The 13609-nt window shown below is 40.3% G+C and overlaps 1 protein-coding gene across 1 annotated transcript in view; it reads left to right on the forward strand.

The window, feature by feature from the left end:
- Positions 1–6918: 6918 nt before the first annotated feature.
- The window catches only part of IQUB (IQ motif and ubiquitin domain containing), a 75968-nt gene continuing 69277 nt past the window's right edge, over positions 6919–13609 (forward strand). The window contains exons 1-3 of the mRNA XM_023544591.2: positions 6919–9193; positions 9490–9624; positions 13404–13565. Of these exons, the coding sequence (XP_023400359.2) occupies positions 8752–9193; positions 9490–9624; positions 13404–13565 (739 nt within the window). The 5' untranslated portion in view covers positions 6919–8751. The remainder of the gene's footprint in view (positions 9194–9489; positions 9625–13403; positions 13566–13609) is intronic.

A 13609-nucleotide genomic window follows, 5' to 3' on the forward strand; every position in this document is an offset into this window, starting at 1 on the left:
CAGGTTTCTCTTCCCTGTGGTTCTAGCGTTATCACCAACTCAGTGACTAACCTGAAGCAGGACGTTAACCTCTCTCAGGCCCTTAGGTTTCCTTTTCTGTGAAAGAAGTGTAGTTAATGATTTATTACTCCCTTTTTAGTTCTGAATGTTAACTTTGATATATAATACATTGTATTTACTAAAGGCCCAGATAGGTGATCCTAAAGTGTGTTTGGAGTCCCTGGCTGGTGCAAATAGTTAATGCGCTCAGTGGCTAACTGAAAGGTTGGAGGTTTGAGTCCACCCAGAAGTGCCTCAGAAGAAAGGCCTAGCTATCCACTTCCAAAAGATCAGACATTGAAAAACCCTATGGAGCACAGTTCTACTCCAGTACATGGGTTTGGCATGAGTTGAAGTCAACTTGAAAGCAGCTGGCTTAAAGCATGTTTGCATGGATGTTTTCAAGATGGTTTTGTAGCCATCCACCTTTTTCACGTCCTTTGAGCACATAAAAACAGAAACCTGGCCTGACTGCCCTTGTCATACTTTCAGCCACATTTCCTTAAATTGCTATTTGCATTGAAAATGAGGCTAGTAGAGGAGGAGGAGTAATAATAATAGCAATTAATGTTTATTGTGAATTTAATATGGCAGACGCTGTTGTAAGCATTTGACTCCTTTCACTCATTCAGTCTGCACTACAGCCTGAAGAATGAGATACTGCAGTTAAGGAATCCAGAACCCAAGGTGCTTAATGCTCTCCTGGAATTGTGCAGCGTGGGGTTCTGGAGGAACTGAGGCACAGAGAGGTGTAATACTATGTCCAGGGTGCCACAGCTAGTAAGACGTGGAGCTCGATGTTGAACCGAGACAGTTTGACTCCTGAACTCATGCTTTTAACGATTACGTCACTCTTCACGAAGATGCTTGGGAAGGCTGTCACTTCTACCTGTACTGTATGGGCTGCACCAAAAGAATCTAGAGTCTACTTTTTTGGCTTTTTCTGTCAAAGTACCCGCTTGGGACAAATATGAACAGATGTAGTAAACTGGATTTCATTTTGTGCAAAAATGTTTATCAGTCATAGGCAGATAATGCCAATGCGGTAGGTACCTAAAGGGCGTTGCAGTTCAGTCCCTCATTCCTTTGCATTTACTAACTGCCATTCCAGCTGCGTACACAGCCTTCCACCTGATTGTCTTTGCTCCTTCAAATCGCTTTTCCTGTTGTTTTCTGTAAACTTGGAGAATAAATGTCCTACGAAATCACTTTGCAGGTGATTCTTTTATTCAGAGACCTTGAGTGTTGTTGAGTGGTTCTGGGCTAATTTAAGTAATTTCCTGTTTACCCTAAGCAGCCCGTATGTTTCATGCAAGTTAAATACCATATTCCAGATACTCCTAAAGAGATACTAATTTGAGCATTGCAAACAAGGAAATTGCAGCAAAGATGATGCCTCCTTTCTTCCACCCCTGGACTCAGTGCAGAATATTCCAATTTGGGAGCGTTTTTTTATTTGGGATGAAAATAGCTTATATTTAGGATAATCATATAATTTATCATTGACTTGGAATGGTTTTAGAAGTGAAAGGTACTAATAATTTTACCAGGTTAATAGGTATAAACAACTGTCCTGTAGCCTACAACAGATTTGGTGTTAATGATTTCTCCTGGACCAAGACTCAGTTCTGAGGGTTGCCATCCTTTCTCCATCAGGAGAAGCTGGAGAAGTAGTCTGCTCTCAGAATAGAATGGCTGCAATGTCATCATCTGCCTTCAGGCCTCAGGTTTCATTGTGTCCCTCTGCTTTGCATCACAGCCCACCACCCTGGCCTTTCCCTCGGAATTGTTGTGATGGGAGAAAAGAGAGTATCTTTTGTTGGCTTATTTCCTTTTCTAGTCCTAAGGTGTAGAGCAGTGAAGGTAATTAAACCAATAACTATCTATGAATATTTCAGAAGGAGAAAATCAACAATGTTCTGTTTAGGAAAATTCCCACATACCAGCTAACATCAACTTTTCCATTTTCCTCCCAGCCCCCATGGTTAGTTATATAGCCAAACAGAAGTTAAAGAAACCCCATGCAAGTGTGTTCCAGGGTCTAGGGTAAAGTACCAAATCACTGAACACATGGTAATTTTGCATGTGCCAAGTGCTGTCTTTCCGTTGCACCTCAGTACTCAACGAAGTTGTAGCCTGTGTAGGTTAATGGTAACGTTTTGATGAAAAAAAAAAAAAAAAAGAAACAGAACAGTATGGTTTAGGGGAGGACGAAGAGGTTTATATTAAGCAATTTTATAGAGAATCAAACTTGGAGTGTGATAAGTAATTTGAATTCTTGATAGAAACTAGAGAAATTTGAAAGTCTATGTAGAGGTAATAAGCCAAAACTCTAGTGAGAAAAGTAAATTACCAAAACCTACCCCTAAATCTCAGTGTCTTAACAAACAAAAGTCTCTTATTTATACTAAATGTCCAAGGTGTGTTGGCTGGAAGTATACTCAGGAGTCATACAAGGGACCCAGGCTGATAATGGCTCCGTATCAACAAGTGTGTCCATGGACATAGTGGCCAAGAGAAGGGAACATAGCAAATCACACACTGGTGTTTAAAGCTTTTGCCCAAAAGTGATGCATCATTTCCACTGACATGTCATTTTCCAAAGCAAGTCAAAGAGGGCAGGAAAGTGTATTCCTACTATGTGTCAGAAGGAGACCTGGAATTTTTGTAAACCCTAATGACATAATACACCATTTATTCTAGTAACAAAAAAGAAACAAAACCAAAGTTAAAAGATTTTTAAAATGTGCTATTGTTCTGTGCTGTCGAGTCTGTTCCAAGTCATAGTGATTCTATTGGACAGAGCAGAACTACCCCATAGGGTTCCCTAGGCTGTAATCTTTATGGGAGCAAATTGGCAGATCTTTTCCCTCGTGGAGCCGCCTGTGGGTTCGAACTGTCAACCTTTTGGTTGGCAGTTGAGTGCTTAACCACTGCATCACCAGGGTTACAGGTAACCTCTGTTGTTGTATGCTGTCAATTCCTACTCATAGTGACCCTACAGAACAGGAGTAGAACTGTCCCATAGGGTTTTCTAGGCTGTAATCTTTACAGGGGAGCCCTGAGGGTGCAGTAGTCGGAATCTGATTGACAACGGCAACAGGTTTGGTTTGGTGTTTTGGTTTAATCTTTACAGAAGCAGACTGTCACATCTTTCTCTCCCTTGGAGAGACTGTTGGGTTCCAAACACTGACCTTGCAGTTAGCAGCCTGACCACTGAGCCACCCACCAGGGCTCCTAAATGTGCTATAAGAATTTTAGCTTACCGTGCATTGTTAATGAATTTTCAAAGTAATCCTTATGTTTACAATAGCAATTAATTTTTTGTGAAGTGCTTAATTGTAGTTTATGAAAGATTAGCTTCTACATATGATCCCATAAATGAAAAGAATTATACATATCTGAGATTTCTCATGATCATCAAATGTTATCTTTTTTTTGGTGAACCTTTTAACATTTCTAAGGATAAAGATTACTACTTTATTACAGAATCTTGCACTTCACTCTCTTTATAACTTGGGGGAGGAGGGGGGTTGGTGGTGATTGCATTTCTTCAGTGTAACCCATACCCATTAAGTCGATTCTGACTCATAGCCACCCTATAGGACAGAGTAGAACTGCCCCGTAGAGTTCCATGGAGCGCCTGGTGGATTCGAACTGCCAACGTTTTGGCTAGCAGCCATAGCGCTTATCCACTACGCCACCAGGGTTTCCAAAAACCACACCCATTGCCGTTGAGTCGATTCTAACTCAGTGACCCTATAGGACAGAGTAGAACTGCCCCATAGGGTTTCCAAGGAGCGGCTGGTGGATTTGAACTGCCGACCTTTTGGTTAGCAGCCATATTTCTTAACCACTTAACCATCAGGGTTTCCATGTGGTTCCACTGGGGCTCAAACCCAGGATCTTCTGTGTGTAAAGCAGACATGATAACTATTACTCTGTGGAACCACCCACAATTCCAAATTCCAAAAATCTCAAAAAAAGAAAGCTTTTTTAGAAATAATTTATTTGGAAGCAAAACCTGACCCAAATTGAACTAAGGCAGTTTGTGTTCTTTTATCCCACTTTAAGGTGCATATGCATACATTTTGCCACCCAAAACCCAGTGCCATCGTTTTGCCACAGACATATTAATATATTTGATTCTGGCCTGCTTCCCAGCCCCACCGAAGGTGTTACATAATACGAAGGCTATGCCCATACTACCTTTCTAACACCTGAAAAATCCTGAATTTCAAACAGGTGTTTCAGGAAAGGGATCGTAGATCTGTATTTCTAGTCCCTTCACAAGCTCACAAAGAGGTGTCCTGACCCAAATTTACTCCATACAGATAATACCCAAAGCATACTTTTTAGGCCATTAGTTTTATAGAGTATTCAAATATATTTTGTTTCTCCAGTGCATTATTCACCTATATCAAAATACATTTTAGTCTGAAGTAATGGGAAATTTTCTGAAATACTTGATTTCACAAAGCCGCTAGGTGGCAGTCTTTGTAAAAGTAAAAAAAACATGAAAAAATGCCTATTGTATAATAAATACTGAGATAAATAAGGGTAGATGTTTCATGAGAAATAATAAGTCATTTTAGGCAGTAAATCTGAGAAGATGCATATATTAAGAAAAATGAAAATAATTTTGTAAAATTACTTTTCCATTTTTGGAATTGCGTCTTTTTAGTATTGGCTGTCTTTAGCTTGCATTTACATTTATGCAACGGAACGACCTATGTATACGTGTGGGCGCGCCTATGTGTGTGTGAAAATAACCGTTTCAGGTTGCGTAGACTACCCAGGAAGCTAGTTAAATTAGGCTTTTATTGTAAGATTGAGTTGTATAAGATTTCTCTGCAGCAAAGTAAAAGATAAAATATGAAGATAGAGTGGTATCGAATCACAACGCTGTGAAGTACTTGAAGTTCACCACCACCAGTGTTTCTTCCCTGCATCTCCTCCCTTTATGTGCCTAAACCTAGTATTTTCATACTGTCCCTACACAGAAGACAGTGAATGATAGATTTAATACCACCTGAATGTTTTTAAAATTTTAAAGAGGAGACCCAGAAAGTGAGTGTTCACATTACTAGTCAAATTTAAGATGCATTTTTATTTTGAAGATGGAGGTGGGGAGTGTTGGGTGAACTTTTCTGCACACCTCCTATTACAGGGCAGGGCTTCCCAGCTCGGGACTAAGCCCTGCCTAGGTTCTTACGTTCTGATCACGAATGACCAGGAGAGGCTTGGAGGTTCCACACGAACAAAGTTTTTTAGGAAAAGGCTCGCAAGAGAGAGAGAGAGAGAGAGAGGAGTTTTCACCTATGCTAGCCTCCAGTCTTTCTCTGAACGAAGGATTTCTTAGGGCTTATAAAGACATTATGTTTATTCATTAGATGGGTGGAGATTTTCAGGAGAAGGGGAGGGATTATGAAAATTAAATGTAATCGCAGTTGGAATTCAAGACAGATTTCCTCACAGAGGTTGCTGGAACTAAGATGGAGTCTGTCACAAAGGCTGCTGGGATGTGGAACAGGACTTATTCTGGGATGTTGCGCATGTGTGATGTCTCTGGATCTTGGTCCGAATCTCAGCAAGGGATCTTCGTTCATGATTATCTCATGCGGAAGGTCAATCATACGTTACCTTAATTTTTACTGCACATGCTCTACACCTGGTGGGGGACTTGAAAAACAACTCAGGAGAGTTATCAGTAATTTATAGCTGGTCAAGCATGTAGGGATAGGAGATATGTCCCCTTATCTTGTCTAAGCACCTAGTTAGTCACAAGTGGTCCTTGAGTGCCAGCAGTAAAAGTTACATGGTGGTCTGCACTCAGGTTTAGATTCCAAGAATACTGAACCAGAGGTTATTTAATTACAGCTGGTCAAGCACACAGGGCCTTGGAATGTAGCCCCTTATCTTGTTTGAGCACCTAGTTTGTTAGTCGCAAGTAGTTCTCTGGTGCTAGCAGTAAAAGTTATACGGTGGTCTGCGCTTCGGTTTAGATTCTAAGAATACTGAGTCAGAGGTTATTTAATTATAGCCAGTCCCATCTCTTGCCTGTCTCACCATGTCAAAGGCAGAAAACTTGAGAGACCCCAGAAAAACAAGGCAGGCAAGTTCCAGCTCTAAGAGGTTTCAAAGTATATGAAACTGCTTACTGGCAAATAATAATGCTGGTAGCTGAGTCAAAAGCAACTGGACAGCAACAGTTGTTTTTTTTTTAGCTATTATTGTGAGATAGCTGCATGAAGTCTGTTAGCACATTTGCAACAGGAACATAGTTCAGGTTCTTTCCCCCAATACTTTGTTTCTTTGAGAACTTTCTCAAAGAAATTACCTTTAGGACTCAGTGATATAAAAAGCCTTGCTTCTCCTGACTTACAGAAGAAATTGCCTCAGTCTCCTTTTTCTCTCTGGCTCCCTGGAAGCTAAGTTCTAAATTTAACAAAAGCAGGTGGGCACCTACTGTTGTACTACAGTGCTCTCCTCATAGTCTTGTCTCACCTCATATGTGCGTTTTCTCTGATCCCGATTTCTTAATTATAAATAAGCGTCAGTTGCTGTCATTGTTTGGCTCGGAGAATTGTGCCCTTTCACAAGAGTGACAGGGCTCTCCGAGAGTGGTTAGCGTCCCATTCACTTTGAAATCAAAGTACCTCAATTCCACCTTCTCCCCACAAGTCGCCTTCCGCTTCCCCGCCCCGTTGCGCCCCGCGGCCCCGCCTCCCCGCCTCCCCGCCCCGCCCCCTCGCGCCGTAGCTCCGCCCCTCGCCCTCGCCGACTTCCTCTCTAGCGCCGGCTCCGCCTCTTCGCCCGGGGGCGGTGCCCCGGCAGGAGGAGGCGGCACCAGGGCTGTTGCTAGGATACAGCCGGCAACAATGAACTGGGAGGGTACAGACGCTGCTTCCCAGGAGCCGGAGAGACCGTTTCGAGGAGAGTAGCTGCGGTTCCTAGGCAGGTAGGAGGAGAGGTTCCGACTGCCCGCTCCTGTCCAGGTGCTTGGACCAGGCCGGAGCCGGTGGTTCTACCGCCCTGGAGTCCGAGGACCACGTGCTGACGCTGATCCCGCCTGGGCTCCGGCGGTCGCCTGGCCCGTCGGGAATGGTCCGCCTTCACTTAAAAACCGTGCAAAGCATCCTATCGTTCTGTGGCTCGATTTCCGGATCTGCCTCTTAGGTCTGGGGTCTCAGAAGCAGCGGCAGCAGTAAGCTAGAGGTGTACAGCCCCTCCCACCCCGAGTGCTTGTCGGGGAATAGTATAGAAGCAAGAGGTGTGTGTAAGGCACATCTGACACTGGGAAACGTTTAGCCGTCTGTGGTGACCATTTCAACCCTAAGTACACCGAGGGCTTTTCCATTACCTCACCCCGCACTCTCTCACTCCTTGCTGTGCTTCACATAAACCGAAAAACTGAACAAGCCTATCTGTTTGGTAGAAGGCAAAACTGGATCCCTGCTTACAGTTAAAGCCTGGGTGTATCTTTAAACAGTAAAAAATGAAATCATGCGTTATATGTGAAAAGGAGTCCATTTTTTGGTGTGCAGTCATAATGGAAACTGCTTTTTTCCTTTTAAAAATATTTATGTTTGAGTAGATAACACATACAAACGATAAATTCGAATGATAAAAAGAATGAACAGTGAAACCTTCCTTCCACGCTATCCCTCCTGACCTTTCAGAGGCATTCTATGCGTATATAAATATATAGTTGGGACGTTATAAATACTGTGCTTTGTTTTTTCACTCAACATTGTGTATTTCGGAGATCATTTTCTGTCAGTATTCACAGATCTGCCTCATTTTGTGTGTGTGTGTGTGTATATATGCATGCATTTAGGTTTCGTTGTGAGGTGTTTCTAAGCATATCATGAAATTGAGGAAATTTCACAAGCAAAAAGCGATACATTTCACTACCTAAAAATATAAAACTTTACAGCAAAAGATAACATAGGCTAAAAAACATGATGGGAAATATACTTGCACACACAGCAAAGAGGTAATTATTGACTTTTATAAAACAAGATAAGAATGTAAGGAAACAAGCATGGAGTTTTCTTGGGGTTATAACATGGTTCTGCCTTTCTGGAAGGCACTGATGGGATTTAATTAAAAACGTTCGTGCCCTTTGACTCATTGCTTCTAATTCTGGGAATTTATACTACAGTATACTTACACATATATAAAAAGATATATGTGCAACGTGTTTGTTGCAAGGTTATTTTTATTACCAAGAGATTGGATATACCTTAAATGTCTGTCAATAAGGCAACAGTTGAGTATAATGTGGTTTAGCCCTGCAATAAAATTACTATGAAGTTTTTGAAAAGAATGAGGCAGAATCACATGTTTTGTGTAGAAATATGTTAAATGTATATTAAATAAAAAAGCAAGTTTACAATAGTATCACATGTCCAAAATAGAATTCTCATTTAATCTCACTTCTATCCCAGCTTGCTTTGCTTGACATTATCAGTTGCTCAGGCCAAAAATATTGGAGGTAACCTTGATTCCTCTCTTTATATCACAGCCCACGTCCAGTTCATCAACAAATCCTTTTCGCTCTACCTTGAAGATGTGTGCAGAATCCAACCACTTCTCACCGTCTCCTCCACTCTTACCCTTATCCATTTCACGTGTGTGTTACTGCAGTAGTTTTTTAATAGCCTCGTGGTATATAGCAAATGTGTTTATTTTTCTCAATTCAGGAAAATGTCTGATCAGGAGGAAGAGGCTGATGCTCAGAATATAACTGACGCATCAGAAGAAAGCGATGATGATGCTTTTGAGACTGTCAGTGTTCCGGGTCCCTTAGAGGAGCTTCCAGAGTCAGAGCACACTGAAAAGCTGCATAACTCGGAAGTAGAACCATCCAGCGGGGGCCATGAAACACGTGTTGGGTCGCAGAGTGAGCAGCGTGAGCAGAGCTATATAAGCCCAGAAGAAGACGAGGAAGAACCCCTCATGGGAGAGGTTGTGTCATCCATCCGAGTGTCATATACTTCAACAAATTATGACAAGCACTATTTAACCAACTCAGATAATGTAGTGCCGCCATCCAAACTGAATCTGGATAATAACCTGGAATTTCTGGATACAATAAAGACTGTAAAGGAGTCTTTGCACTCATGGAGGCAAGAGTTTTCAGCAACAGGTATCACTAGGGAGGATATTTCATTCCCTTGTTTTGAAGGAAGGTTGCTTTTTCTCGTTTGTTTGTTTTCTTAAAGAATTTCTTGTGTTCTATTTGATGTTACTTTCCTTTTATCTACCCCACTTCTGAAGCTGTATTGCTTGAGTCCCTTTACTGTACGTGAAATCTTCCTCTATTCTGTTGTTCTTGAATAAATGAACATCATTAAATTTTAAGTTGATATTTATGCTGTATCTGCTTGTAGATCGCTGACCTATATTTGACTACTATTCCTTCTTTTCTCTTTTTATCTACAGTAAGAGTTGTACTTCTTCCTGTGGCCCAGGAAATTATAATGCCTTTTAGAGTTGATGCCATGTTTAAACACCTCAAGGATTATTTTTCAGACTTGTTAAATGTTCCATCTGAGGTACTGCAGATAACTTGTTCAGGTAAGTTTGGAGGCTAATAAAAGGTATCAAGAGTTCTTTAAACAGTCAAGATCTTTTGTTTGTTAGACTCAATATTCTTGATAGTTACTATTTAAATATTGTGGTTATGCGTGTATTCATTGGACACAATTTACCGAGGGCATAATTTGTTCTAGATACTTTGCTAAGAGCTGGGGACACAAAGAAACATGAGATAAAGTCCCTGTCCTCAAGTTATTTACAAACTGGTAAGGATGAAGATGTATGCAGTAGTTACTACATAACGTGTAATTGCTTCAATGGAGAGAAGCACAAAAAAACTATGGGAACAGGAAGGAATGAACCTAGGAGACTCAAGAAGTTTCACTTAACACCCTTCCCCAGTCTATTAAATTATCATTTAATAGAAGTGGTAATACTTGTGCTAAGTCCCAAAGATGTGAGAGAACCTGGGATTTTTGGGAAATGGTAAGAAGTTTAGGGTAGCTAGAAGTAGAATATGAGAATGAGAGAAGATGAGACTGAGAAAATAAATGACGAAGGGGAGTGTATAGAATAAAATACAACTGAAAATGGTCTATCAGTCTTCTTTACGTCAAGGTCAATTCATGTTCCCATGAGGTACAGGTTTATTTAGATTTTGTGGAAGGAATTGAGCAGCCCACTGAAGTTACACTAGCCTTTTGTCACATGAGGACATAGTCTTTGTAACTGCAATATGGTTAACCAGACTAGTTTAGCTAAAGGAATGTTTCTATAGAATTTGCCTGCACGGAGCCCAATATTTTAGTTTAAGGTGTTTGGCATTAACTTAAAAAGGTGCCACAAAAAGATTTCAGAGAAATATGAACACCTTATGGGCAAGTCCAAAAGCCTAAAAAGAAGTTTGCCATACTTTCCAAGTCCCTTTTCCTTGCTAAAGCAGAGAAAAACAGTCAGTTCAATTTCAGAATTAGTTTTAGAGATCTATTATAATGAATGTTCCCCAAAACTAAGATATTCATGCATTCAGATAACTGATTACTAAAGCACGTGGCTGGGAAAACAAAGCTAAGATTTAAATGATTGTTAATGGTAACCATGATAACAATGGTGATGATAATTAAGTTGATGATGACAGTGAATTTATTGAGCAGTAACTATATGCTAGTCCCTCCATACAACCTTTTGCCTACATTGTCACTTAATCTGTACAGTAACCTTTTGTGGTAGGTATTGTTATTAACTTCTTTTTGAGAGAAAATGAACTAAAGCTCAGAGAACTTGTGTAAAGTCAGAGTCTGAACTTAAATGTAGGTAGGATTCCACAGAGGGAATTTGAAAATGATTGGCACTAGCTAACTAGCAGGTGGAGTTCAAAATTGGAGAAGAGAGCTTTGAGACTGGAGTAGCTGGCCAGTTGGTTCTAACGACTCTCTGTTCTTTGTGTTTCATGATCTTGTTTCTTCACGTGAGGGAGCTCTGGTGGTGCAGTGGGTAAATCAATCGACTGCTAACTGAAAGTTCAGTGGTTCGAAACCACCAGTGGCTACACAGGAGAAAGATGTGGCAAGCTGCTTCAGTAGAGGCTTACAGCCTTGGAAACCATATGGGTTTGCTATCAGTTGGAGTCGACTCTACTGCAGTGGGTTTGGCTTTGGGTTTCTTCATTATAGTTACCAGGCATCACCACTGGGTAACAGGCTTATTTTAAGTCAGCAGCAATAACAGAGAGCTTGATTGTGCCAGCCATCCTTGATGATAGGTACTTTCTTCTACTCCTAGAACTGGAATTCAAATTTGGTGGGATGCAGCCTGCTTATTAAACAAGCCCTGGTTGTGTAACGGTTAAGTGCTTGCCTGCTAAGCAAAAGGTCGGTAGTTCCAACCCACCAACTGCTCCATGGGAGAAAAGACTTGACTATCTCCTCATATAAAGATTACAGCATAGGAAGCCCTGTCTGCTGTGTCATCAGATGGGGTCACAATGAGTCGGAACCAGCTCAACAGCACACGGCAACAACATCAAGCCTACGTGTAGAAATAGGTGGAGGAATAAAGAGGGATCTGGGAACCTCTATTGGTTTCTAATGATTGTGGTAATAAAATTACCACAAATTTGTTGGCTTAAAACAACACAGATTATTTCTTTTACAGTTCTGAAAGCAGGAAGTTCTAGATTAGTTTCAGTGAGCTAATGTCAAAGTGTCATCAGGGCCATGCTCCCTCTGTAGGCCAGAGGAGAGAATGCACTTCCTGGCCTTTTTTAGCCTTTAGAGCTTCATTCCCTGCATTCCTTGGCTCGTGGCCTCTTCCTCCATCTTCAAAGCCAGGAGTTCAGCATCTTCAGTCTCTCTTTCCTTCTATAGCATCATCTTCACCTCCATAGCCAAATTTCCCTTTATTTTCCTCTTATAAAGACACTTGTGATTACATTTAGGACCCACCAGGATAACCTGGGATAATCTATCTCAAATTCCTTAATGTAATCAAATCTGCAAAGTCGCTTTTGCCATACAAAATAACATTTACAGATTCTGGGGATTAAGACGTGGACATATTTGGGGACCGTTTTCAGCCTACCATGAATTAAACTGACATTCTTACCAGTTTTTTAAATTAAAAAAATTGAGATGTGATATTGAAACACAAAGATGTTAGAACATGCTTTCTCGAGCATAGCCAAAATAGACTATAGTGTCTGCTGTGTTTCTGAGAATGCCTGTAGCACTTGCTGTCTTCAAGATCCTAATTTTAAGAAGGCCTGACATGTGAAGGTGGATATAGATTCCATCAATAGTGTTTCCATGACAAAAAGCAGCAGTCAATAACATTATTACATTTTTGTATGCCTTAAAACAGAGAAAGAAAACCAGTCAATTTATAGAAAAACCTGGGGAGTAGAAGTTAAAGCAATACAAGATAAAAAGCGTTTTGATACAAGAGTTTTTTTTTTTTTAAATCCTTTCTAAGATCTATAAAAGCAACTAAACGGAGCTACGATGTGAAGTGACCACCAGCCACTCATTTAAGTCATGCTCATACCACATAGTACTTGGTGTACAAGCAAAGCCAGCTCTGTACAACTCTCACTAATTGATTTAAGTGATCACTGCCTGAGAAGCTTAGGAATATAAATGTACAGAATATAACACACACACAAACACACAAAACACACACACAGGTGCCATTAACTCCATATACGATAACAGATGCATTCTAACTATGATGTGTACTTTTTCCAGCACAAAGCCGATACGTAACTCCACCTTAGCGTGAATTAATTTATATAAATTTCCAGTATGGAAAGGGAGAAAAGATGGGATTCCTTGGAATTCCGAGTCTATGCTTTTCTGCACTGAGAAGGAGGCAGTGGTATTACAATGGTCAGGCTATCCCCGATGTGGATATGTGCTGTGCTTAGATATAATACATCACAGCTTTTTATAGAATTAAATTCAGAATATGATTCTGCTCATAATAGGGAATATGCTTTATTTTTAAACGTTTATAGAGTTTCATGGTTGCTATATATTTGTATTTATGACGAGTTGAGGGGTGCAGTTTACTTTCTTTATAATGTTGCATTCTTACTCCTCACTTCTCACTGTGGATTTTTCTGTACTAACGTTACAGTAGGAGGTGAAAACCATCAAGGTTACATGTGGTATTAAAATGATACGACTCCATAAAGCACCCTTGATATTTTTCGTCTCCTTAAAATGAGCACGTGTATATATATTTACACATATATATGTATGTAAAACCATATCTTTGTCATAAAACTTACTATAATTTTATCCCTTTTTTTTTTTTTTTAGGAATAATTCTTAAAAATAATGAGACTCTACTACAACATGAAGTTAAGCCACAGGAAATCGTACAAGTGGAAATCTCTTCTAAAAATCCAGATCTCTATCAAATCAGAAGAATACCTGGACTAAATAATGGCTCTGAAATCATAGCTGTCAGAGTAGAAACTGGTTAGTTATTTGATTTTTTTTGTTTTTTTAGATAAAGTATTTTC

The sequence above is a fragment of the Loxodonta africana genome, chromosome 8, assembly GCF_030014295.1.
Source record: "Loxodonta africana isolate mLoxAfr1 chromosome 8, mLoxAfr1.hap2, whole genome shotgun sequence".
In the NCBI taxonomy this organism is placed as follows: Eukaryota; Metazoa; Chordata; class Mammalia; order Proboscidea; family Elephantidae; genus Loxodonta; species Loxodonta africana.